A 24,760-nucleotide genomic window follows, 5' to 3' on the forward strand; every position below is an offset into this window, starting at 1 on the left:
TCCCCAGTCACAATGCTGCCACATCTAATTCTCCGCTCGATAGCACCTCCCAGCAGAATTTTGAAAGGTTTCCGACAAGGGTCTTGAATCCTGCTCTCCAGTGCCAGACTGAGTTCCTCATCACAACCTTGGTCCAAACAGGAGAAAAAAACTGAATGACTGGTTCGGTGAGAGATTGCTGTTGACATCAAGGCAGCAAAAAGGAGTCGATGTGAATCAGGGGGAAAACTCTCCGCTGGTCGGAGTCATACCCGGCACAAAGGAAGATGGTTGTGGTGATTGGAGGTCAATCATCTCAGCTCCAGGACATCACTGCGGGAGTTCCTCAGGGTCGTGTCCTAGGCCCAACCATCTTTTTTGGGGATAAATTTGAAGTGCCCAATTCTTTTTTTCTCCAATTAAGGGGCAATTTAGTGTGACCAATCCACCTACCCTGCACATCTTTGGGTTATGGGGGTGAAACCCACACAGACACAGGGAGAATGTGCAAACTCCACAGTGACCCGGTCCTCAGCGCTGTGAGGCAGCAGTGCTAACTACTGTGCCACCGTGCCAGCCTCGCCCAGCCATCTTCAGCTGCTTCATCAATGACCTTCCCTCTATCACAAGCTCAGAAATTGGGATGTTTGCGGGTGACAACACAATGTTCAGCACCATTCACTATTCTCAGATAATGAAGCAGTCCATATCCAAATGCAGCAAGACCTGGACAATATCCGGACTTGGCCTGACAAGTAACAGTTACATTCACATCATATAAATACCATCTTTAACAAGAGAGAATCTAATCATCTCCTTGACATTCAATGGCATTACCACTGCTGAATTCCCACAATCAGCTTCCTGGGGGTTACCATTGATCGGAAACTGACTTGGACGAGCCATATTGACACAGTGGCTACCAGGGCAGGTCACAGGCTGGGAATCCTGCGGCGAGTAACTCACCTGACCACCCCCCCCCCAAACAAGCCTGGATCAAGTCAGCAGTGTGGTGGAATACGCTCCACTTGCCTGGATGAGCAGCTCCAACAACACACAAAAAGCTCGACACCATCCAGGGCAAAGCAGCCGCTTGATTGGCATTCAACCCCAGTCTCAAAAACAACCCACACCTAAATACTGCCCCACCCCAGGTCAAAATGCTGAAACACGCTAAGTTACATACCTCAGTTTTGGTTTCAGAATATTCTTTAACTCTTTCTACTGCCACGATATTAGATTCCAGGTCCGATGTCATCCTCACCATCCAGTTTAAGGACATGGTGACCTGTATGATCAGAGGGAATGTTCTGTTTGTGTTGTTTCAAAACAAGCCTTAAACGCAGCAGTTCCTGGTGGAAAGCAGCAAAATCCAGCCCGGAACTCACTGGTGTTAAGAATGCTCCTGGAGTACAATTGCCAGACACCCTGGTACATTAATGAGTTGGACAGACGACAGAGATGTCAGCTGTATTCTGAGGTCTGGGCGGAATCGCTAATGTAGATGATTTAGAAGATTTCAGGATGAATTGATCAAAGTTTTCAGGGTATTGAAGGGAACAGAGAGAAACTGTTGTAAAATCAAAATACTGCGGATGCTGGAATCTGAAACAGAAACAGAAAATACTGGATAAACCCAGCAGAGTAGGCAGCATCTGGAGAGAGAAAGTTTTTTAACATTTCAGGTGGTTAACCTTCTGGTGAAAGGTCACTGACCTGAAACTGTCTGGTTTGGGAGGATGGGACCAGGGACCAAAAATTACAACCGGATCTTCCGGGAGTGAAGTGAGGAAACCAGATTGATAAGTATTGGTTAACCCAAACTGTTAAGGAATAGGAGGCAAAGTTAGGTGTGTGGAGTTTGGTTACAAATCAGCCATGATCTTATTGACTAGGTCAAGGGGCTAAATGCCACTTCCTATTCCTATATTCTCTCTTGAACCGTGCTGTGGAATGTTTTCCAGATAGCTGAGAGAGCAGATCGTGTATCAGTTCAACACCATTTCAGACATCTTGAAGTTGTGAAAGTCCACGTCCTAACTTTTTTCTAAGCACGGACAATGTTTTGCAGTTTGTGTGGGTGTGCGGGGTCCTTACCTGTAGGGCGTAGGAAACCGAGAGGCCGACAATCCCTGGGTTCAGGTGAGCTCTGCCGATCACAGCGAACAGAGCAGCAAACAGGACGATTCCATTCCCAATAAACTCGATCCGGATCCCAAGCCACCTGAAGAACAGAAGGGACAGTTAGGAGTTGAAGCAGAGCCTGTACTGCACGCCCTCTTCCTGGGTTCCTGCACTGTAAAAAGCAGAGGGATAGCATTGAAAAGATGGTTACGTTAAACTTGTACCATACTTTGGTTAGATCTCGCTTGAGATTTTGTGACCAATTCTTGTCATTCTATTATTTCAAGGACATAGAGATGCTGGAGAAGGTGCAGAGCAGATTCAGTAGAATGCTACCAGGATCCAGAGGCTAGATCTAACAGGAAAAGCTGAAGGGGGGGGGAGGGGGAATGTGGGTGCGGTGACCTTTCAAAAAAAATTTTTTAATTATTATTTTTTAAATTTATAGAGTACCCAATTATTTATTTTCCAATTAAGGGTCAATTTAGTGTGACCAATCCTCCTCTGCACATCTTTGGGTTGTGGGGGGTGAAACCCACGCAGACACCGGGAGAATGTGCAAACTCCACACGGACAGTGACCCGGGGCCGGGATTCAAACCCGGGTCCTCAGCACCGTGAGGCAACAGTGCTAACTGTGCCGCCTTGCTGCCCTGGGTGCAGTGAACTGATAGAGCTCTTTAAAATTATGAAAGGGTTTGACAGGATAGGCCTAGAGATATTTCCATAGACGGTCACTAATAAATCCAAGCGGGAATTCAGGAGCAACGCCTTTATCCAGAGTGGCGGAGAATGTGGAACTGGCTCCCACAGAGAGTGGCAGAGGTGACTAGTGTGGACAGGTTGAAGGGGAAGTTGGATAAATGTGAGGGATGAAGGAATGGAAGGATTTGCTGGGAGAACGAGGTGTAGGGGTGGGAGGAGATTCATATGGAGAACAAATAGCAGCACCAAGCTGATGGCTCAATGGTTTGTTTCTGTACAGGAGGGTGGGGAAAGGTTTGTGTCGGTGTCTCACCTGTTTGATACGATGCCTGGGTAGTAACTCTTCTGGTTTGCATCCACTTTGTTGTTGTTCATCAGGATGAAGCTGCTTTCCCTCCCGTAAGCTCGGATGACGCTAGAGCCAGTGATGGTTTCTGAGAAGTGGGAGTAGATTGGTGAGCGGCTGACGGACTCCAGGCGTTTCAGCTGCCGTGATGTAGCCACGTAGAACCGCTGGCAGTTAACAAGACAAATTCATAACAATGGTGGTTAGAATGAGGGAGACTGTGTTGCGTATTCAAAATATCAAGCTGATTGGCAACAATACGGTCAGATAGTCTGACAAAAAACGCACTGAGATCAACAGGAGCACTGGTTACGGCAAAGAGAGAGAAATCAGGGTAAGAGTTACAGTCAGGGTGACCTGCAGCAGTAGTGACAGTAGCTGGGGGAGGCTGCACAGGGCAGCAGGATGATTACTGTGTGTGGGGAAGAACAGCCCAGGCAAACCCTCTGGACATATAATGTTATGGGCCAGGGTTTAGAGAACCCCAAAGTGTATCATGGAGTTCCCCTGACCCACAACTTTTACTAGATTGTGGTATGGGGAGCACACGGCCCACTCTACAGGTGTGGTAGAGCAGAAATGGAAAAGTATTTTTTAATGTAAAACAATGTTTATTCTATGAACTCAAGTTAACCTTTTTAAAACAAACAGTGAACATCTTAGCAACCATTAATTCAAATACAACCCCCAAAGAATACAACACTAAGTAATGCTTACGCTGTCCTTTTAACATCCAGAAAACTTACAAAAAACATAACCTTTAACAGAAGCACGTTAGGTTAAAGTCACTACTCAGAACATTTATAATTCTGAATTTACCAAATGATCAAGAGACAGTCTTTTCATGGCAGAGAGATCAACAGTACACCTGCTCTGTCTGGCTTCAGCTCCCACACAAAACAAAACTATAAAACACCCTGCAGCAAACAGCCTAAAACAAAAGTAAAAAGCTGACAGACAGCCCAGCTCCACCCACTCTCTGACTGCAGTAGTAAACACCCATTTCTCAAACGTACTCTCACATGACAATAAACACGCAAACACTGTCAGGCCAATGGAAGCTGATCAGGGAAGGATTCCTGGTCAATTAGTCCATTCCAACTGAGCCTATCTCCCTCAGAAAACACTGCTGGAGAAGCTCGGTTAGGGGAGACGGCCATTCCAACTGGAAGCTCAGAAAAGCCTGACATGGTTAGATTATCAACATTGAACTGTGAGAAGGGGCAGCACATTGGCATAGTGGTTAGCACTGCTACCTCACGGCGCCGAGGACCCAGGTTCGATCCTGGCCCCGGGTCCCTGTCCGTGTGGAGTTTGCACATTCTCCCCGTGTCTGTGTGGGTCTCACCCACACAACCCAAAGATGTGCAGGTTAGGTGAATTGGCCACGCTAAATTGCCGCTTAATTGGAAAAAAAAGAATAGTGTACTCTAAATTCAGTCTCAAGCTAATCGCCCAATGAGAATTGCTGGATTTCACCCCTCAACCAGAACAACAACTTTCCCGAATGAAGGATTATGTCCCATGTTTAGCCCTGAGGCTGTTTAGCACAGGACTAAATTGCTGGCTTTGAAAGCAGACCAAGGCAGGTCAGCAGCACAGTTCAATTCCCTTAACAGCCTCCCCGAACAGGCGCCGGAATGCGGCGACTAGGGGCTTTTCACAGTAACTTCATTTGAAGCCTACTTGTGACAATAAGCGATTTTCATTTCATTCATTCATTCAATCAGATCAGCAAAAGGAGGAGCTAAGAGGACGAAGGACTGAATCACCATATGTCTTATGGTCTGAGCTTTAGCAGACTTGGGTTAGAAGGAGCATCTTAAACAAGGATCAAGATGTCGAGAAGCAGAGAGGCACAGGGAGAGGAGCGCAGAGATTGGGCCATAGTCCACCAATGGTGCTGATTATAATTGGGGAAGAGGAGCCCAGATATCCCAGGAGGCTGAGAGATTAGAGAGAAAGGGAGGGGCAAGAGGATGGAGGGTTAGAAAACAAGGTTGAGAATTTTAAAATTGAAGGGTTGCTGGGCTGGGAACGACTGTAGGACAGCGGGTACAGGAGGACAGGTGTTATGGGCCAGGGTTTAGAGAACCCCAAAGTGGATCATGGAGTTCACCTGACCCACCACTTTTACTAGATTGTGGTATGGGGAGCACACGGCCCACTCTACAGGTGTGGCACAGCAGAAATGGAAAAGTATTTTTTAAAATAAAACAATGTTTATTCTATGAACTCAAGTTAACCTTTTTAAAACAAACAGTGAACATCTTAGCAACCATCAATTCAAATACAACCCCCAAAGAATACAACACTAAGTAATGTCCTTTTAACATCCAGAAGACTTAAAACACCTTTTACCAGAAGCACATCAGGTTAAAGTCACTACTGTTATTAATTTTAAATCACCAAGATCGATTTACAGTCTTTAGGTTACAGAGAGAGATTCTAATAGACCTTCAGGCTGTGACTGCAGCTATCCAGCTCTGAAAACAAAACTAAAACACACCCTGCAGCAAACATCCTAAAATGAAAGTAAAAAGCTGGCAGACAGCCCAGCTCCACCCACTCTCTGACATCACTGCAGTAGTAAACACCCATTTCTTAAAGGTACTCTCACTACAGATATTTACAAACACACCCATTTATAAACACCCATTTCTTTAAGGTACTCTCACATGACACAGGGTACAGGAACCGATCGGGACTTGGTGTGAATCTTGGTGAGCTGAGGTTTACAGAGGGTAGAATGGAATAGGCGAGTTGAGATGTAACAAAGGCAGAAATGACGGCCTCAGCAGATAAGCTGAAGCAAGAACGAAGTCAATGTTAGAGGTGAAAATAAGCCATTTTAGAGATGGCACAGACGGTCGGAAACTTGGGGTCAGCATGGGTATAGAGGGTTGAATGGCCACCTCTACTGTAACCATTCTATGAGTTATGAGATGTGGCACAGAGATTAAAACAGTCTGTTCCTGCCTCAGTTCCTGGGAGAGGATTGGAGTGGGTGAAGTGACAAAGACCCAACATTAAAGCGGAGGAAATTGCCACTTTTCCACGACAAACAGGGAGAGAGTGAGAAAGAGTCGGGAGAGGGAGGGTGCTGGGGAAACGGACCTCTATATCAGCAGATCGTGTCGCTGAGGAACAGGCCAATACAGTTGGACAGGACAGACTAGACCAAACAAAGCTGTTCTACTGAAGCAGACAAGAGGTGGGGGAGAAGCAACGGTAAAACGGAGAAGTGAAGGAGGTTCCAGAGTGAACAGAGACGAGGCAGCTGCTCCCTGTTCCTGGACCAGGTGAAGAGAGTCCTGTGAAACAATGGGCTGAATTTTACTAGCCTGAACGACAGGATGGGAAGGGGAGACCATTTTCCGAGAGGTAGGAAAGATCACAAATGACCACCTTACGTGGAGTCTAACTGAGCCACTGAAGATTTAGGGCCTCTTTCTGCCTCTGGGTGTTTTACAAATGGTTGACGAGCCCTGCTGTGCGGGGAGACTGCCAAATAAAGTGTGGCGGCCTCAGCAAAGGGGAGCCCGGTTTTGGAGCACGACGCCCAACAACAACCACCCTTTGCTGGGTCCTAATTCACCAGCCTCCCCTGCACCACTTCAAAATAGCCCCATGAGATCTTCTACACCCACCCAAGGAGACAGGAGCCTTGGTTTGAAATCTCATCCAAAACGTGCAGCACTCCCTCAGTACTGACCCTCTGACAGTGCAGCACTCCCTCAGTACTGACCCTCTGACAGTGCAGCACTCCCTCAGTACTGACCCTCTGACAGTGCGGCACTCCCTCAGTACTGACCCTGTGACAGTGCAGCACTCCCTCAGTACTGACCCTCTGACAGTGCAGCACTCCCTCAGTACTGACCCTCTGACAGTGCAGCACTCCCTCAGTACTGACCCTCTGACAGTGCAGCACTCCCTCAGTACTGACCCTCTGACAGTGCGGCACTCCCTCAGTACTGACCCTCTGACAGTGCAGCACTCCGTCAGTACTGACCCTGTGACAGTGCAGCACTCCCTCAGTACTGACCCTCTGACAGTGCAGCACTCCCTCAGTACTGACCCTCTGACAGTGCAGCACTCCCTCAGTACTGACCCTCTGACAGTGCAGCACTCCCTCAGTACTGACCCTCTGACAGTGCGGCACTCCCTCAGTACTGACCCTCTGACAGTGCAGCACTCCGTCAGTACTGACCCTCTGACAGTGCAGCACTCCCTCAGTACTGACCCTCTGACAGTGCGGCACTCCCTCAGTACTGACCCTCTGACAGTGCGTCTCGCCCTCAGTACTGACCCTCTGTCAGTGCAGCACTCCCTCAGTACTGACCCTCTGACAGTGCAGCACTCCCTCTGTACTGACCCTCTGACAGTGCGGCACTCCCTCAGTACTGACCCTCTGACAGTGCAGCACTCCCTCAGTACTGACCCTCTGACAGTGCGTCTCGCCCTCAGTACTGACCCTCTGTCAGTGCAGCACTCCCTCAGTACTGACCCTCTGACAGTGCAGCACTCCCTCTGTACTGACCCTCTGACAGTGCGGCACTCCCTCAGTACTGACCCTCTGACAGTGCAGCACTCCCTCAGTACTGACACTCTGCAGTGCAGCACTCCCTCAGTACTGACACTCTGCAGTGCAGCACTCCCTCAGTACTGACCCTCTGACAGTGCAGCACTCCCTCAGTACTGACACTCTGCAGTGCAGCACTCCCTCAGTACTGACCCTCTGACAGTGCAGCACTCCCTCTGTACTGACCCTCTGACAGTGCGGCACTCCCTCTGTACTGACCCTCTGACAGTGCGGCACTCCCTCAGTACTGACCCTCTGACAGTGCAGCACTCCCTCAGTACTGACCCTCTGACAGTGCAGCACTCCCTCAGTACTGACCCTCTGACAGTGCGGCACTCCCTCAGTACTGACCCTCTGACAGTGCAGCACTCCGTCAGTACTGACCCTCTGACAGTGCAGCACTCCCTCAATACTGACCCTCTGACAGTGCAGCACTCCCTCAGTACTGACCCTCTGACAGTGCAGCACTCCCTCAGTACTGACCCTCTGACAGTGCGGCACTCCGTCAGTACTGACCCTCTGACAGTGCAGCACTCCCTCAGTACTGACCCTCTGACAGTGCAGCACTCCCTCAGTACTGACCCTCTGACAGTGCAGCACTCCCTCAGTACTGACCCTCTGACAGTGCGGCACTCCGTCAGTCCTGACCCTCTGACAGTGCAGCACTCCCTCAGTACTACATCGGCGTGTCAGCCTGGAATTTTGTGCGACCAACTGAAGGGAGAGAATGGCTAGGATAGGACAGAGCATTTGGAGTTTAGAAGGAACAATTCCGAGGAATCAAGTTGAATGGTCTTGATAATACTGCTGTTAAAAACAGGCAAGTATCCAATCACACAGACATGTCTGGATAGTCACTCATACCCAGAGAGAGATATTCACGCCCACAACATTAACCATTTGCTTGTTGCAAGTTGCAGATAATTATTAAGCAAAATGTCTGTGTTCTGATGGATAGCTGAGGTTGGTTAAAGGAGTTTGTTCAGGCGTTTGGACACTAGTCTGGGGAGGGTCACAGAGTTTATGTGGAACATCGGTTCCCTGTCTCTGTAATTACTGATTCAAGCTGGTGTTGCCACCCACAGACCTTCACCCGGAAAGGGCAGATTTTAAATCTTCCCAGTCAGGGATTGGGGCCACTGAGGCCGTGTGGAGGTGACCAGAGATTTTCCTTTCCCAATGGCAGGATCGAGGTAGAGCTCAGGTACAATTAACTTGTGATGCTGGGGGAGGGTCAAACACTATTTGGAGTTAATCTGTAGAGAGGAGGTGGGGAGTGAACTGGAAGATGGCCTCCTCCCTCATCCCACAGAGAGCAGCAGGATCACTCTGAAAAGCACAATTCACTTAAAACACAGCAAATCTGGGCAGCACGCTAGCACAGTGGTTAGCACTATGGCTTCACAGCTCCAGGGTCCCAGGTTCGATTCCCCGCTGGGTCACTGTCTGTGCGGAGTCTGCACGTTCTCCCCGTGTCTGCATGGGTTTCCTCCGGATGCTCCGGTTTCCTCCCACAGACATGCAGGTTAGGTGGTCTGGCCATGTTAAATTGCCCTTAGTTTCCAAAGTAGGTCGGAGCAGACTTGATGGGCCGAATGGCACTGTATGTTCTATGTCTATGTTTAATTACCCAAATTCTCTCGGTGTGATTCCCAAATCCCGCCAGCTGAGAGCACCGTGTTATTTACCTGAACCAGCCAATAGCAGACCAGCAAAGGGACAATCACTAGGAGAAAGGCTGGACTCAATGAACAGCAAATGAGCAGAACTACGAGTGTGTACAAGAGGCAACGGATCCATACGTCAATGTTCTCAGGAATGTTGACATCAATCGTATCCATATCTTTCCCAAAGCGATTCAGTAACCTCCCAGTGGGAGTCGATTCGAAGAAGGACAGAGAACAACAGAATACATGGTCAAGCATGTTGCCGTGTATCAACCTTGAGGCCTTGAGCATACAGAATGCCCGGCTCAGACAACAGGTCAGAAATATGAAGAGCCCTGTACAAGAAGAGGGAGAACAATGAAAAGACACAGAACATACAAGGCGCACAAAACCACATGCATCAGGGAGAGGGAAAGAAAGCAAGAAAGACTTGCGTTTATATAATCCTTTTATATAACCCCTGAATGTTTGAAAGTACTTCACAGCCAGTGATGTACTTTTTAAAGTGCAGCCAGTGATAATGTCGGAAACACGCAGTTAACTAGCGAGATCCCACAAACAGCAATGTGATAATGACCCGATGGGTGTTTTTATGATCTTGATTAGGAGGGAGAGATATCCCCGGCTCGGGAGTTTAAGCACACCAGTAAAGATTCAGGCATGCAAATGGAATAAGCCCCTAACTCCCCCAATTACTCACTCTCCAGCAACACTACAGAAGCCTGCTGAAAACAGGGGCCTAACAAAAGGGCCCGACTGCTGCCCTGTTCCCATCACCAAAGTCTGGCTCACACTCAACAAACAAACTGAAAAATACATTTCCCTCTCAATGAGTTGATGGTGGTGAAGAAGGTGGACAATGACGTGATGTATTGTGCTTGTCGGGATAGAGGGAGGAGGAAGAGGGATGAATAGAGGGAGATGGCGAGAGTGAAATGAGTCAGACACAAAAGGCTGGAGCACGAGATCTGCTGAAACCCAGTTTCAACACAAATCGTGCGGGAAGCTAATTATCACTTTCCCACACATCCCCACCTCCAGCCTCCTGGGGGCAGGTTTACTCACAAGTCAGGTAACTCGGGGCTGCTGTTCCTCCCTCCCACACAACCCCACCTCCAGCCTCCTGGGGGCAGGTTTACTCACAAGTCAGGTATCTCGGGGCTGCTGTTCCTCCCTCCCACACAACCCCACCTCCAGCCTCCTGGGGTCAGGTTTACTCACAAGTCAGGTATCTCGGGGCTGCTGTTCCTCCCTCCCACACAACCCCACCTCCAGCCTCCTGGGGGCAGGTTTACTCACAAGTCAGGTATCTCGGGGCTGCTGTTCCTCCCTCCCACACAACCCCACCTCCAGCCTCCTGGGGGCAGGTTTACTCACAAGTCAGGTATCTCGGGGCTGCTGTTCCTCCCTCCCACACAACCCCACCTCCAGCCTCCTGGGGGCAGGTTTACTCACAAGTCAGGTATCTCGGGGCTGCTGTTCCTCCCTCCCACACAACCCCACCTCCAGCCTCCTGGGGTCAGGTTTACTCACAAGTCAGGTATCTCGGGGCTGCTGTTCCTCCCTCCCACACAACCCCACCTCCAGCCTCCTGGGGGCAGGTTTACTCACAAGTCAGGTAACTCGGGGCTGCTGTTCCTCCCTCCCACACAACCCCACCTCCAGCCTCCTGGGGGCAGGTTTACTCACAAGTCAGGTATCTCGGGGCAAACTGGGACCAGGTCAGTAATGGCGCTGTGTTAGATACTGGGACCCGTTCAAAGGGCAAGAGATTAACAAGGTGGAAAAAAATTATTTAAGAAGTGGAGCTGTGACGACAACTGTTCAAAATAAACACAGCATTTATTTTCACTCTGAGCCACGGGATTCATTCTCTGAAACTAGTGCGTTGTGTTGGGTTCTGGTTCTCGATGCACTCTGCCTCTCTTACCTCAGCCCCAGCATCCATTCCGACTGCTGGGTCACCAAACCACACAGAGGCTGCAGGTGAAGCCTGGCTTTATCCTAAATTCTGTGTGCTACAGTTAGAGGATTAACCAATGAAAGTATATCTATTGGACAGGACCCTGAGCAGGGCCCGCGTCTCACTAAACATCCCTAATACCTGAAGGGAAAGGTACAGGCAAGCGATTGGAACAGAGGGCAGAAGACAGAGCGGAATGGAGTAAGCCAGCACCAGGATGGTAGACAGGACTTCGAAGAAGCACAGCAGCAGGTCCTCCAAACATGCTGGGATCCGATCATCAATCGTCTCCATGTCCTGAGAGAAACGGTTCAGAATTCGTCCAACCGGCGTCAGCTCAAAATAATGTGCAGGACAGTGCAGAGTTTGATTAAGCAGGCGGGCATGCAGGATGCAGGAAGCACGGATACAGCAGAATGCAAACAGCAGCTGTGATTCAGTGTAGGACAAAAAGCCTGTTGAACGAGAAACGGGTGTTACTGCCTTCATTTACCATTGCAGGCTCTAAATAAGCACCAAACAAACCTGGTTTCTCCCATTCCACCTGGGTTCAACTCTCATTTATGTACAACTGGTAGATGGAGCTTTACTGTATCTAACCCCGTTGTGTACCTGTCCTGGGAGTGTTTGATGGGGACAGTGTAGAGGGAGCTTTACTCTGTATCTAACCCCGTGCTGTACCTGTCCTGGGAGTGTTTGATGGGGACAGTATAGAGGGAGCTTTATCCTGTATCTAACCCCGTGCTGTACCTGTCCTGGGAGTGTTTGATGGGGACAGTATAGAGGGAGCTTTACTCTGTACCTAACCCCGTGCTGTACCTGTCCTGGGAGTGTTTGATGAGGACAGTATAGAGGGGAGCTTTACTCTGTATCTAACCCCGTGCTGTTCCTGTCCTGGGAGTGTTTGATGAGGACAGTATAGAGGGAGCTTTACTCTGTGTCTAACCCCGTGCTGTACCTGTCCTGGGGGTTTGATGGGGACAGTGTAGAGGGAGCTTTACTCTGTATCTAACCCCGTTGTGTACCTGTCCTGGGAGTGTTTGATGGGGACAGTGTAGAGGGAGCTTTACTCTGTATCTAACCCCGTGCTGTACCTGTCCTGGGAGTGTTTGATGGGGACAGATTAGAGGGAGCTTTACTCTGTATCAAACCCCGTACTGTACCTGTCCTGGGAGTGTGTGAAGAGTACAGTGTAAAGGGAGCTTTACTCTGTATCTAGCCCCATGCTGTATCTGTCCTGAGAGTGTTTGATGGGGACAGTGTCGAGGGAGCTTTACTCTGTATCTAACCCCATGCTGTACCTGTCCTGGGGGTGTTTGATGGGGACAGTGTAGAGAGAGATTTACTCTGTATCTAATCCAGTGTTGTACCTGTCCTGGGAGTGTTTGATGGGGACAGTATAGAGGGAGCTTTACTCTGTATTTAACCCCGTGCTGTACCTGTCCTGGGAGTGTTTGATGGGGACAGTATAGAGGGAGCTTTACTCTGTATCTAACCCCGTGCTGTACCTGTCCTGGGAGTGTTTGATGAGGACAGTGTAGATGGAGCTTTACTCTGTATCTAACCCCGTGCTGTACCTGTCCTGGGAGTGTTTGATGGGGACAGATTAGAGGGAGCTTTACTCTGTATTTAACCCCGTACTGTACCTGTCCTGGGAGTGTTTGAAGAGTAGTGTAGAGGGAGCTTTACTCTGTATCTAGCCCCGTGCTGTATCTGTCCTGGGAGTGTTTGATGGGGACAGTGTCGAGGGAGCTTTACTCTGTATCTAACCCCGTGCTGTACCTGTCCTGGGGGTTTGATGGGGACAGTGTAGAGAGAGCTTTACTCTGTATCTAACCCCGTGCTGTACCTGTCCTGGGAGTGTTTGATGGGGACAGTATAGAGGGAGCTTTACTCTGTATCTAACCCCGTGCTGTATCTGTCCTGGGGGTGTTTGATGGGGACAGTGTAGAGGGAGCTTTACTCTGTATCTAGCCCCGTGCTGTATCTGTCCTGGGAGTGTTTGATGGGGACAGTGTAGAGGAAGCTTTGCTCTGTATCTAGCCCCGTGCTGTATCTGTCCTGGGAGTGTTTGATGGGGACAGTGTCGAGGGAGCTTTACTCTGTATCTAGCCCCGTGCTGTATCTGTCCTGGGAGTGTTTGATGGGGACAGTGTAGAGGAAGCTTTGCTCTGTATCTAACCCCGTGCTGTAACTGTCCTGGGGGTGTTTGATGGGGACAGTGTAGAGAGAGCTTTACTCTGTATCTAACCCCGTGTTGTACCTGTCCTGGGAGTGTTTGATGGGGACAGTATAGAGGGAGTTTTACTCTGTATCTAACCCCGTACTGTACATGTCCTGGGAGTGTTTGATGAGGACAGTGTAGAGGGAGCTTTACTCTGTATCTAGCCCCGTGCTGTATCTGTCCTGGGAGTGTTTGATGGGGACAGTGTCGAGGGAGCTTTACTCTGTATCGAGCCCCGTGCTGTACCTGTCCTGGGAGTGTTTGATGAGGACAGTGTAGAGGGAGCTTTACTCTGTATCTAGCCCCGTGCAGTATCTGTCCTGGGAGTGTTTGATGGGGACAGTGTAGAGGGAGCTTTACTCTATATCTAACCCCGTGCTGTACCTGTCCTGGGAGTGTTTGATGGGGACAGTGTAGAGGGAGCTTTACTCTGTATCTAACCCCGTGCTGTACCTGTCCTGGGAGTGTTTGATGGGGTCAGTGTAGAGGGGGCTTTACTCTGTATCTAACTCTGTGCTGTACCTGTGCTGGGAGTGTTTGATGGGGACAGTGTAGAGGGAGCTTTACTCTGTATCTGACCCTGTGCTGTACCTGTCCTGGGAGTGTTTGATGGGGACAGTGTAGAGGGAGCTTTACTCTGTATCTAGCCCCGTGCTGTACCTGTCCTGGGAGTGTTTGATGGGGACAGTGTAGAGGGAGCTTTACTCTGTATCTAACTCTGTGCTGTACCTGTGCTGGAAGTGTTTGATGGGGAAAGTGTAGAGGGAGCTTTACTCTGTATCTGACCCTGTGCTGTACCTGTCCTGGGAGTGTTTGATGGGGACAGTGTAGAGGGAGCTTTACTCTGTATCTAGCCCCGTGCTGTACCTGTCCTGGGAGTGTTTGATGGGGACAGTGTAGAGGGAGCTTTACTCTGTATCTAACCCAATGCTGTACCTGTCCTGGGAGTGTTTGAAGGGGAGAGAGAGAATTTAATATCTTTTTAATTTCTGAACTACAGCATAGCAGGTCATTGAATCCCTTGGAACTTCACCAATTATAATTCTTCAACAAGTTATCTGCTGGAATCCCATTTCTGTATCTTTCCATCAGACCCCTTTACATTCCTCCTTTTCTGACCATTCTCAAACTCCCTGTTAAATGATGATATGGGGGTGACATCTCTTCAGCCAAATCAGTCCATTCTGCTGCTGCACTTGATTCTTGTGCTATGTTTGTGAATCTCCTCCCCCAATCCTTTGTTCCAGTGTCCCGCTTGTGCTGGTTTAGAATCCCTTTAAATGTATCAATATTATTCACTCCACTCGCTGTGGAGCGAGTTCCACATTCTCACCTGTCACTCTTCCTGATATGTAAACTCTCACGTGTTTGGTATCATCTCAGTAAATATTCTTTGCACCCTCTCAGTGCCTCTGTGTCCTCTAATATGGTGGCCAGACCTGCATGTGACAGCTTCACTGTCACTGGGTCAAAATCATGGAGCCCTTCTCTACCAGCACAGTGGGTGTACCTACACTTGTTATTATCACATAAACAGAAAGCAACTGCAGAACTGCGAGGTGCAGAGGGATCTGAGTGTTCTAGTACACGAATCACAAGAAGTTATTTTCCAGGTTTCAGCAAGTAATTAAGAAGCCTAATGGAATGTTTCCCTGTATTACAAGAGGAATTGGACATGAAATGAAAATCGCTTATTGTCACAAGTAGGCTTCAAATGAAGTTACTGTGAAAAGCCCCTAGTCGCCACATTCCGGCACCTGTTCGGGGAGGCTGGTACGGGAATTGAACCGTGCTGCTGGCCTGCCTTGGTCTGCTTTCAAAGCCAGCGATTTAGCCCTGTGCTAAACAGCCCATAGGAATGAGGAGCAGATATGGGCAGTCCAGCCCGTCGAGCTCCGTCATTCAATCAGATCTTGGCTGATCTCTTCCTGGCCTCAAATGAGACCCGGAATGAGCGGGTTGTCTTATGAGGAAAGATTAGACAGACTGGCATTGTTTCCACTGGGGTTTCGAAGGGGGGTGATTTGGTTGAAAAATATATAGGACCTCGAATGGTATTGACAAGTGGGATGTGGAAAGGATGATTCCTCTTGTGGGCGAGTCCACAACTAGGGGTCACTGAGGGCGGCGGTTAGCACTGCTGCCTCACTGCCCCAAGGACCCGGGTTTGATGTTTGCACATTCTCCCCGCGTCTGCGTGGGTTTCACCCCCACAACCCAAAGATGTGCAGGGTAGGTGGATTGGCCTCGCTAAATTGCCTCTTAATTGGAAAAAATGAAAAAAATTGGGTACTCTAAATTTATTTTAAAAAATTAGGGGTCACTGTTTTAAAATTAGGGCTTGTTCTTTTCGGACAGACGGTGAGAAATATGGGGTGGATTTACTGGCTGTTCATGCTGGCCGCACATTCCAGTCCCACCAACGGCACACGGGTTTCTCGCTGACGAGGGGGGTGGGGCAGTCAATCCCGCTGTCGTGCCGCCCCTGCCACCGAGAAACAGAGGCAGCGGGTTGGTCGGTAAATCGCGCCCATTTTCTCAGAGCTGTACGACTCTGTCTCAGAAGCGGGTGGGGGCGGGCCACTGGATATTTATATGGGGAGGTAGATAGATTCTTGTTAGGAAAGGGAATCAAAGGTTATCGGGGGTTAGGTGGGAATGTGTAATCTGAAAAAAAACAGATCAGCCAGGACCAGGATGGATGTTGGAGCTGGCTCGAGGGGCCGAATGGCCTCCTCCTGCTCCAATTTCACATGGACACCACATGGACTGCAGTGGGTCACCAACACCTTCAGGATGGGCTATAATGCTGGGCCAGGCACCTACCCTGTGTGAATAAATAAAAATGTGGTCTAACCAAGGATTGTTACAGGCTTAGTATAACTCCCCTACTTTTTAATTCTGTACGATCAAATCTTATCATCACCATTTTAATGCGGAAGAACATAATCTGGACTAAAAATGACTGAACTGTTCATGCAGAGACCGTCAATAAGCTGTTTTACATCTGATTAACACTACACGCCTATTTGAATATCTCACCACGACAACCACATATTTCAGTGGTGTCTTTGGAGTTGAGGATTATATCAGATCAGCATGGCGGTGCAGACTCGATGGGTCGAATGGCCTACGTCTGCTCCTATGGCTTCTGGCTTACTTCTTTGAATGTTTCTTTCCTAATGTAGCCCAGTGATAAAATCCCCAGTCTGTGCCCCTCGTATGAAATTCATCAGCCACCAGGGGGTGACCTCTCACCATTTACCTCTCAAAACCTTCCAGCAGTTTGAATACCTCTATTAGATGGAGTACGGTACAGTGCAGGAGGAGGCTATTCGGCCCATTGAGTCTGCACCAGCCCTCGGAAAGAGCACCCTACTTAAGCCCACGCCTATCCCCGTAACCCCACCTAACCTTTTGGACACTAAGGGGCAATTTATTATGGCCAATCCACCTAGCCTGCGCATCTTTGAACTGTGGGAGGAAACCGGAGCACTCGGAGGAAACCCACGCAGACACGGGGAGGACGTGCAGACTCCGCACAGGCAGTGACCCAAGCCGGAATCGAACCTGGGACCCTGGCGCTGCGAAGTAGCAGTGCTAACCACTGTGCCACCCTATGGTTCTGCCACTGGATTAGTAATCCAGAGAGAATGACTTCAAATTCCAGCATGGCAGTTAAAATAACATTTAAAAATAATTGGCTGGCCTCAGTAAAATTGACTGTGAAGTTGTTAAGATTATAATAATAACGCGACTTGTGAATTTCCATAGAGGACATTGATTAACCCGTTATTCTTCCCCAGTCTCGGGGTCTTTCTGATGATTCCGATCACACATTAATGGGTTGACTGAACTATAAACCACTCAGTTTTGACCCGTTCTGTTACCAGTGGTTTAACAAGGTGGCTCACCTCACCATCCATGGGCAACAAAAGCCAGCAACACTCACACCCAGAGAATGATTTTTTAAAAAAGGTTCTCCTTCACATTCCCTGTTCTGCTGCCCGAGTCCCAATTTTAAGCTTTTCCCCCTCACTCAGCTCTCTGAATTCTTTCCCCTCTGATATTAGGTTGGACGCGTCAGCACGCAAACTTCCATCCTGCATTCTTGGACCATGCTCCCCACGTCCACAGCCCGTGCAATAGCACGATGCGTGGCACCACATTGCCAGCTGTCTGCGGCGCTGCTTACATCAGTCAAGCTGAGATTTGGGAGAAACTTTCCCTCGAGGCCTCTTCATATCCATTCATTCCTTTCCCCATCAATCTCAGTCTTGGCAGCTCCATGTGACTGCCAGACTTAACCGCTCCTTGGGGAGAACTGCATCCTGACATAACCCTGAACGTAGTGGCTCGAATTTTAAAGATTCTGTCCCCTTGTTCTGCTTTCCTCCACCAGAGGAAATACCTTCTGTCCATCCGCCCTAACCCACTCTTTTATCACCATGTAGGGAACAATTGCCCCAATATCATTTTCTTTTCCTAAAGTTGGTCTTGTGGATTTAATGTTTTGCTTTCAACAACACCCCCCCACCCCAAACCAACCTGAGGTAAGAATCACTTCTTACAAATGTCATGTAGCAAATTGTTTTGAAACAAAGATTCTTATTGGTTCAAGCCCGCTCTCGCCAGGAATGGCGGCTTGGCTACACGGGGCAGAGGAGTTTGCAGCGTCTCTGCTCTGTCTGTACTGCTGGAGTGGGGAGGATGCAGCAGGGGGAATTGTTGAACCTGATCTACTCGATGGGACTGTGTCAGCCGGTGATTTACATGCTGACTGTCTTCCTGCAGGAGCGACCTCAGGCCTGGCCAGCTCCCCCCTTCAGTAAGATCATGGCTGATCTTTTACCTCAGCCTTACCGCCTGTTTAATCTTCATATCGCTCATGCCCTTAGAATCCAAAAATTTAGCAATCTCTGCCTTGAATATATTCAACAGCTGAGCATTTGCAGCTCTCTGGGATAAGGATTTCTCTGTGAGTGAAGGAACTTCTCATTAGTTCAAAATGGCCAATCTCTCTGGTCAGGGCACTGGCTCTGTCAAACCTTCTCAGAATCTATTTCAATGAGATCACCTTTTGTGGGGCAATTCATAGAACATAGAACCCTACAGTGCAGAAGGAGGGTATTGGCCCATCGAGTCTGCATCAACCTTCCAAAAGAGCACCCTACCATGCCCACTCCTCCGCCCTATCCCCGTAATTCCACCTAACCGATGGACACCAAGGGGCAATTTATCACGGCCAACCCACCTAACCTACACATCTCTGGACTGTGGGAGGTAACCGGAGCACCCGGAGGAAACCCACGCAGACACGGGGAGCACGTGCAAACTCCACACAGACAGTGACCCAAAGTCGGAATTGAACCCGGGTCCCTGGCACTGTGAGGCAGCAGTGCTAACCACTGTGCCACCCAGAGTATTTGCTCAGACTATTTGCGAAATGCGTTGCTCACATGTGGGAGCCATTCCTTCACCTGCCATTTGAAACAGAAAGCACTGAAAGGCCTCCCCTACACCAATCTACCCATTTCAGGAAGGCATGAATGCCACTAGAACCTGTGCACCTGTCTTATTGACAGGCACCTCCCCCTGATTTGGGATGGCGGGGGGGGGGGGTTCCTCTCTGATTTATCTGCCTCTTCTACCAGAGCTCATGTCCCTCTCGATTGAAAAGCTCTCTGTCACAGCGTTGCCAAGGTGGAGACCTGACAGCTTGCAAACGGAGAATGTCATCCCAGACCAAATTCTGTTCAGATATCTGTGTGCAAAGGAGGATGGTATTCTTTCACAAAATAAACCCCCAACGTAACTCATCAACAGCAAACCTTTTACATTCAGACACGTAATTGAAACATTTACACATCCAGGATCGGTAAAATCTCCAAGGTTCCCTGGAACACAATTCACAGAATACCGGAATTCTTTTTTAAAATTTAAGAGTACCCAATTCATTTTTTCCAATTAAGAGGCAATTTAGCGTGGCCAATCCACCTACCCTGTACATCTTTGGGTTGTGGGGATGAGACCCACGCAGACACGGGGAGAATGTGCAAACTCCACATGGACAGTGACCCGGGGCCGGGATCGAACCTGGGACCTCGGCGCCGTGAGGCAGCAGTGCTAACCCACCGCTCAGAGGAGTTTAACCGGGTGAATCTCCAAACCCCCTTGGCTCGGAGCGCAGTTCCCAGTTGTCAGAAGGGAAAGGGTTTGCTGAGCAATCATTTATTTCAGAAAACACTTCGCCAACTGAGATAGTTTTAAACAATCATCCATCGAGCGAGCGAGAGAGCGAGAGAGAGAGCGAGAGAGAGCAAGAGAGAGCGAGAGAGAGCGAGAGCAAGAGAGAGCGAGAGAGAGCGAGAGAGAGCGAGAGAGAGAGAGAGCGAGAGCACGAGAGCAAGAGCGAGAGAGAGGGAGCGAGAGAGAGGGAGCGAGAGAGAGTGAGCGAGAGAGAGTGAGCGAGAGAGAGTGAGCGAGAGAGAGAGAGCGAGAGAGAGAGAGCGAGAGAGAGAGAGCGAGAGATAGAGCGGAGACTGAAGCGAAGACCAGAGAGATAGAGAGGGAGAATTAATCAGACAAAGAGACAGACTGAGAGAGATGGACAAAGACAGACCAACCAAGTGGGAGAGACATTAACAGAAAGACAGAGAGACAGACACAAAGAGACACACAGAGTGAGAGAGTCACACATTGTTGGACTAAAAGGTTAAAACAGAAAGTTAGAAGAAGTCCTTTTGAAAACATTGGATTGGATCAGTTGGTGCCGTTTGTTTCAGTAAACAGTCTGTGTATCACACAGGGTACAATATCCTGTCGGCACAGAGACAGTCTGTGTATCACACAGGGTACAATATCCTGTCGGCACAGAGACCCAGTCTGTGTATCACACAGGGTACAATATCCTGTCAGCACAGAGAACCAGTCTGTGTATCACACAGGGTACAATATCCTGTCGGCACAGAGACCCAGTCTGTGTATCACACAGGGTACAATATCCTGTCGGCACAGAGACCCAGTCTGTGTATCACACAGGGTACAATATCCTGTCGGCACAGAGACAGTCTGTGTATCACACAGGGTACAATATCCTGTCAGCACAGAGACCCAGTCTGTGTATCACACAGGGTACAATATCCTGTCGGCACAGAGACCCAGTCTGTGTATCACACAGGGTACAATATCCTGTCAGCACAGAGAACCAGTCTGTGTATCACACAGGGTACAATATCCTGTTGGCACAGAGACCCAGCCTGTGTATCACACAGGGTACAATATCCTGTCGGCACAGAGACAGTCTGTGTATCACACAGGGTACAATATCCTGTCAGCACAGAGACCCAGTCTGTGTATCACACAGGGTACAATATCCTGTCGGCACAGAGACAGTCTGTGTATCACACAGGGTACAATATCCTGTCGGCACAGAGACCCAGTCTGTGTATCACACAGGGTACAATATCCTGTCGGCACAGAGACCCAGTCTGTGTATCACACAGGGTACAATATCCTGTCAGCACAGAGAACCAGTCTGTGTATCACACAGGGTACAATATCCTGTCGGCACAGAGACAGTCTGTGTATCACACAGGGTACAATATCCTGTCGGCACAGAGACAGTCTGTGTATCACACAGGGTACAATATCCTGTCGGCACAGAGACCCAGTCTGTGTATCACACAGGGTACAATATCCTGTCAGCACAGAGACAGTCTGTGTATCACACAGGGTACAATATCCTGTCGGCACAGAGACAGTCTGTGTATCACACAGGGTACAATATCCTGTCGGCACAGAGACCCAGTCTGTGTATCACACAGGGTACAATATCCTGTCAGCACAGAGACAGTCTGTGTATCACACAGGGTACAATATCCTGTCGGCACAGAGACAGTCTGTGTATCACACAGGGTACAATATCCTGTCGGCACAGAGACCCAGTCTGTGTATCACACAGGGTACAATATCCTGTCGGCACAGAGACCCAGTCTGTGTATCACACAGGGTACAATATCCTGTCGGCACAGAGACAGTCTGTGTATCACACAGGGTACAATATCCTGTCGGCACAGAGACCCAGTCTGTGTATCACACAGGGTACAATATCCTGTCGGCACAGAGACAGTCTGTGTATCACACAGGGTACAATATCCTGTCGGCACAGAGACCCAGACTTTGCAGGACATATTATGGAAATGCACATCTCACACTCTCTGCGCACAGGTCAGGATTTATTGCCAAGGAATCATGGTCTGATGGTTTTGCCTCGCACTCACCTGCAGGTTGTGCACAGCCCCTTCCCCCTAGGCACCAGTGACCAATGTTTAGGGCTCCCAGTACACCCGGCCAGTCACAGGTTTGTTCGGTCAGAGGGCAGCAGAATTTGTGCATTGGACAGGAGTGGAGTGCAGGCTGGGAGACAGCATTACCCTCGCACACACACACTGACACACTGGACAGGAGTGGAGTGCAGGCTGGGAGACAGCATTACCCTCGCACACACACACACACTGACACACTGGACACGAGTGGAGTGCAGACTGGGAGACAGCATTACCCTCGCGCACACACACACACACACACACACACACACACTGGACAGGAGTGGAGTGCAGACTGGGAGACAGCATTACCCTCGCACACACACACTGACACATTGGACAGGAGTGGAGTGCAGGCTGGGAGACAGCATTACCCTCGCACACACACACTGACACATTGGACAGGAGTGGGGTGCAGGCTGGGAGACAACATTACCCTCGCACACACACACACACTGACACACTGGACACGAGTGGAGTGCAGACTGGGAGACAGCATTACCCTCGCACACACACACACACTGACACACTGGACAGGAGTGGAGTGCAGACTGGGAGACAGCATTACCCTCGCGCACACACACAGACACATTGGACAGGAGAGGAGTGCAGGCTGGGAGACAGCATTACCCTCGCACACACACACACACACACACTGACACACTGGACTGGAGTGGAGTGCAGGCTGGGAGTCAGCATTACCCTCGCACACACACACACACACTGACACACTGGACAGGAGTGGAGTGCAGACTGGGAGACAGCATTACCCTCGCGCGCACACACACTGACACACTGGACAGGAGTGGGGTGACTGGGCAGTGGGGTGGGCACTGGGGTAGGTGGCTGACAGTGGGCTGGGCAGTGGGGTTGTGGTTGGCAGTGGACTGGGAAGTGGGGTAGGTGGCTGGCAGTGGACTGGGCAGTGGGTTGGGCACCTGTGTAGTGGGCGGGGCAGTGGGGTGGGTCACTGGGCAGTGGGGTGGGTACCTGGGCACTGGGCTGGGCAGTGGGGTAGGTGGCTGGCAGTGGACTGGGCAGTGGGGGGACAGTGGACTGGGCAGTGGGGTGGGTGGGGTGGGCAGTGGGGTGGGTGGGGTGGGCAGTGGGGTGGTACACTTCTTGGGAGTCACACATGGACCAAGCTGACACTCAGACAACATGTGCACAACTCTGCAGCCTCACATTTATTTTGCAGTTACTTCCCAGCCGGAAAGTGATGGTCACATCAGACTACAATGAACAACTTGTGTTGGTAAAACGAGATGATTCACAGACACTGACAGCAGCAAAACAGAAAGATTAGATCAGAGAGAAGAACAAGAGGCAGCCCCACTGTCAGCAACATCACTGAATTCAATTTTTCAGAAGAGAAAATCACATTAGTGGGTCTTTGATTGTATCTCTACTGATGTTAATCCAGCTCCCTCACACTGTCACTCAGTAACCCCTCTCCCCCAGCACCGTGTTACTGACTGTATCTCTACTGATGTTAATCCAGCTCCCTGACACTGTCACTCAGTAACCCCTCTCCCCCAGCACCGTGTGTTACTGACTGTATCTCTACTGATGTTAATCCAGCTCCCTCACACTGTCACTCAGTAACCCCTCCACCTCAGCACCCTGTGTTACTGACTGTATCACTACTGACGTTAATCCAGCTCCCTCACACTGTCACTCAGTAACCCCTCTCCCCCAGCACCCTGTGTTACTGAATGTATCTCTACTGTTAATCCAGCTCCCTCACACTGTCACTCAGTAACCCCTCTCCCTCAGCACCCTGTGTTACTGACTGTATCTCTACTGATGTTAATCCAGCTCCCTCACACTGTCACTCAGTAACCCCTCTCCCCCAGCACCCTGTGTTACTGACTGTATCTCTACTGATGTTAATCCAGCTCCCTCACACCGTCACTCAGTAACCCCTCTCTCCCAGCACCGTGTTACTGACTGTATCTCTACTGATGTTAATCCAGCTCCCTCACACCGTCACTCAGTAACCCCTCTCCCCCAGCACCCCGTGTTACTGACTGTATCTCTACTGATGTTAATCGAGCTCCCTCACACTGTCACTCAGTAAGCCCTCCCCCTCAGCACCCTGTGTTACTGACAGTATCTCTACTGATGTTAATCCAGCTCCCTCACACTGTCACTCAGTAACCCCTCTCCCCCAGCACCCTGTGTTACTGACTGTATCTCTACTGATTTTAATCCAGCTCCCTCACTGTCACTCAGTAACCCCTCTCCCCCAGAACCCTGTTACTGACTGTATCTCTACTGATGTTAATCCAGCTCCCTCACACTGTCACTCAGTAACCCCTCTCCCCCAGCACCCTGTGTTACTGACTGTATCACTACTGACGTTAATCCAGCTCCCTCACACTGTCACTCAGTAACCCCTCTCCCCCAGCACCCTGTGTTACTGACTGTATCTCTACTGTTAATCCAGCTGCCTCACATTGTCACGCAGTAACCCCTCTCCCCCAGCACCGTGTTACTGACTGTATCTCTACTGATGTTAATCCAGGTCCCTCACACTGTCACTCAGTAACTCCTCTCCGCCAGCACCCCGTGTTACTGACTGTACCTCTACTGATGTTAATCCAGCTCCCTCACACTGTCACTCAGTAACCCCTCCCCCTCAGCACCCTGTGTTACTGACTGTATCTCTATTGATGTTAATCCAGCTCCCTCACACTGTCACTCAGTAACCCCTCACCCCAGCACCCTGTGTTACTGACTGTATCTCTACTGATGTTAATCCAGCTCCCTCACAACGTCACTCAGTAACCCCTCTCCCCCAGCACCCCGTGTTACTGACTGTATCTCTACTGATGTTAATCC

At 49.7% G+C, this 24,760-nt stretch overlaps 1 protein-coding gene across 5 annotated transcripts in view; it reads right to left on the reverse strand.

Annotated features, from left to right (window-relative positions):
- abcc3 (ATP-binding cassette, sub-family C (CFTR/MRP), member 3) overlaps positions 1-24,760 on the reverse strand; it is a 146,932-nt gene that overhangs the window by 22,218 nt on the left and 99,954 nt on the right. For 2 of the 5 annotated variants that reach the window (XR_011936286.1, XM_072483866.1), the window contains exons 23-25: positions 3,121-3,320; positions 2,077-2,203; positions 1,166-1,267 (exon numbers count right to left, since the gene is read on the reverse strand). Coding sequence is in view for 4 of the 5 variants with exons in the window: in XM_072483866.1 (XP_072339967.1) it covers positions 1,166-1,267; positions 2,077-2,203; positions 3,121-3,320 (429 nt within the window). In the remaining variant the exon portion in view is untranslated. The other 3 variants (XM_072483868.1, XM_072483869.1, XM_072483867.1) reach the window with 3 other exon arrangements.

The sequence above is a fragment of the Scyliorhinus torazame genome, chromosome 18, assembly GCF_047496885.1.
Source record: "Scyliorhinus torazame isolate Kashiwa2021f chromosome 18, sScyTor2.1, whole genome shotgun sequence".
Lineage (NCBI taxonomy): Eukaryota > Metazoa > Chordata > Chondrichthyes > Carcharhiniformes > Scyliorhinidae > Scyliorhinus > Scyliorhinus torazame.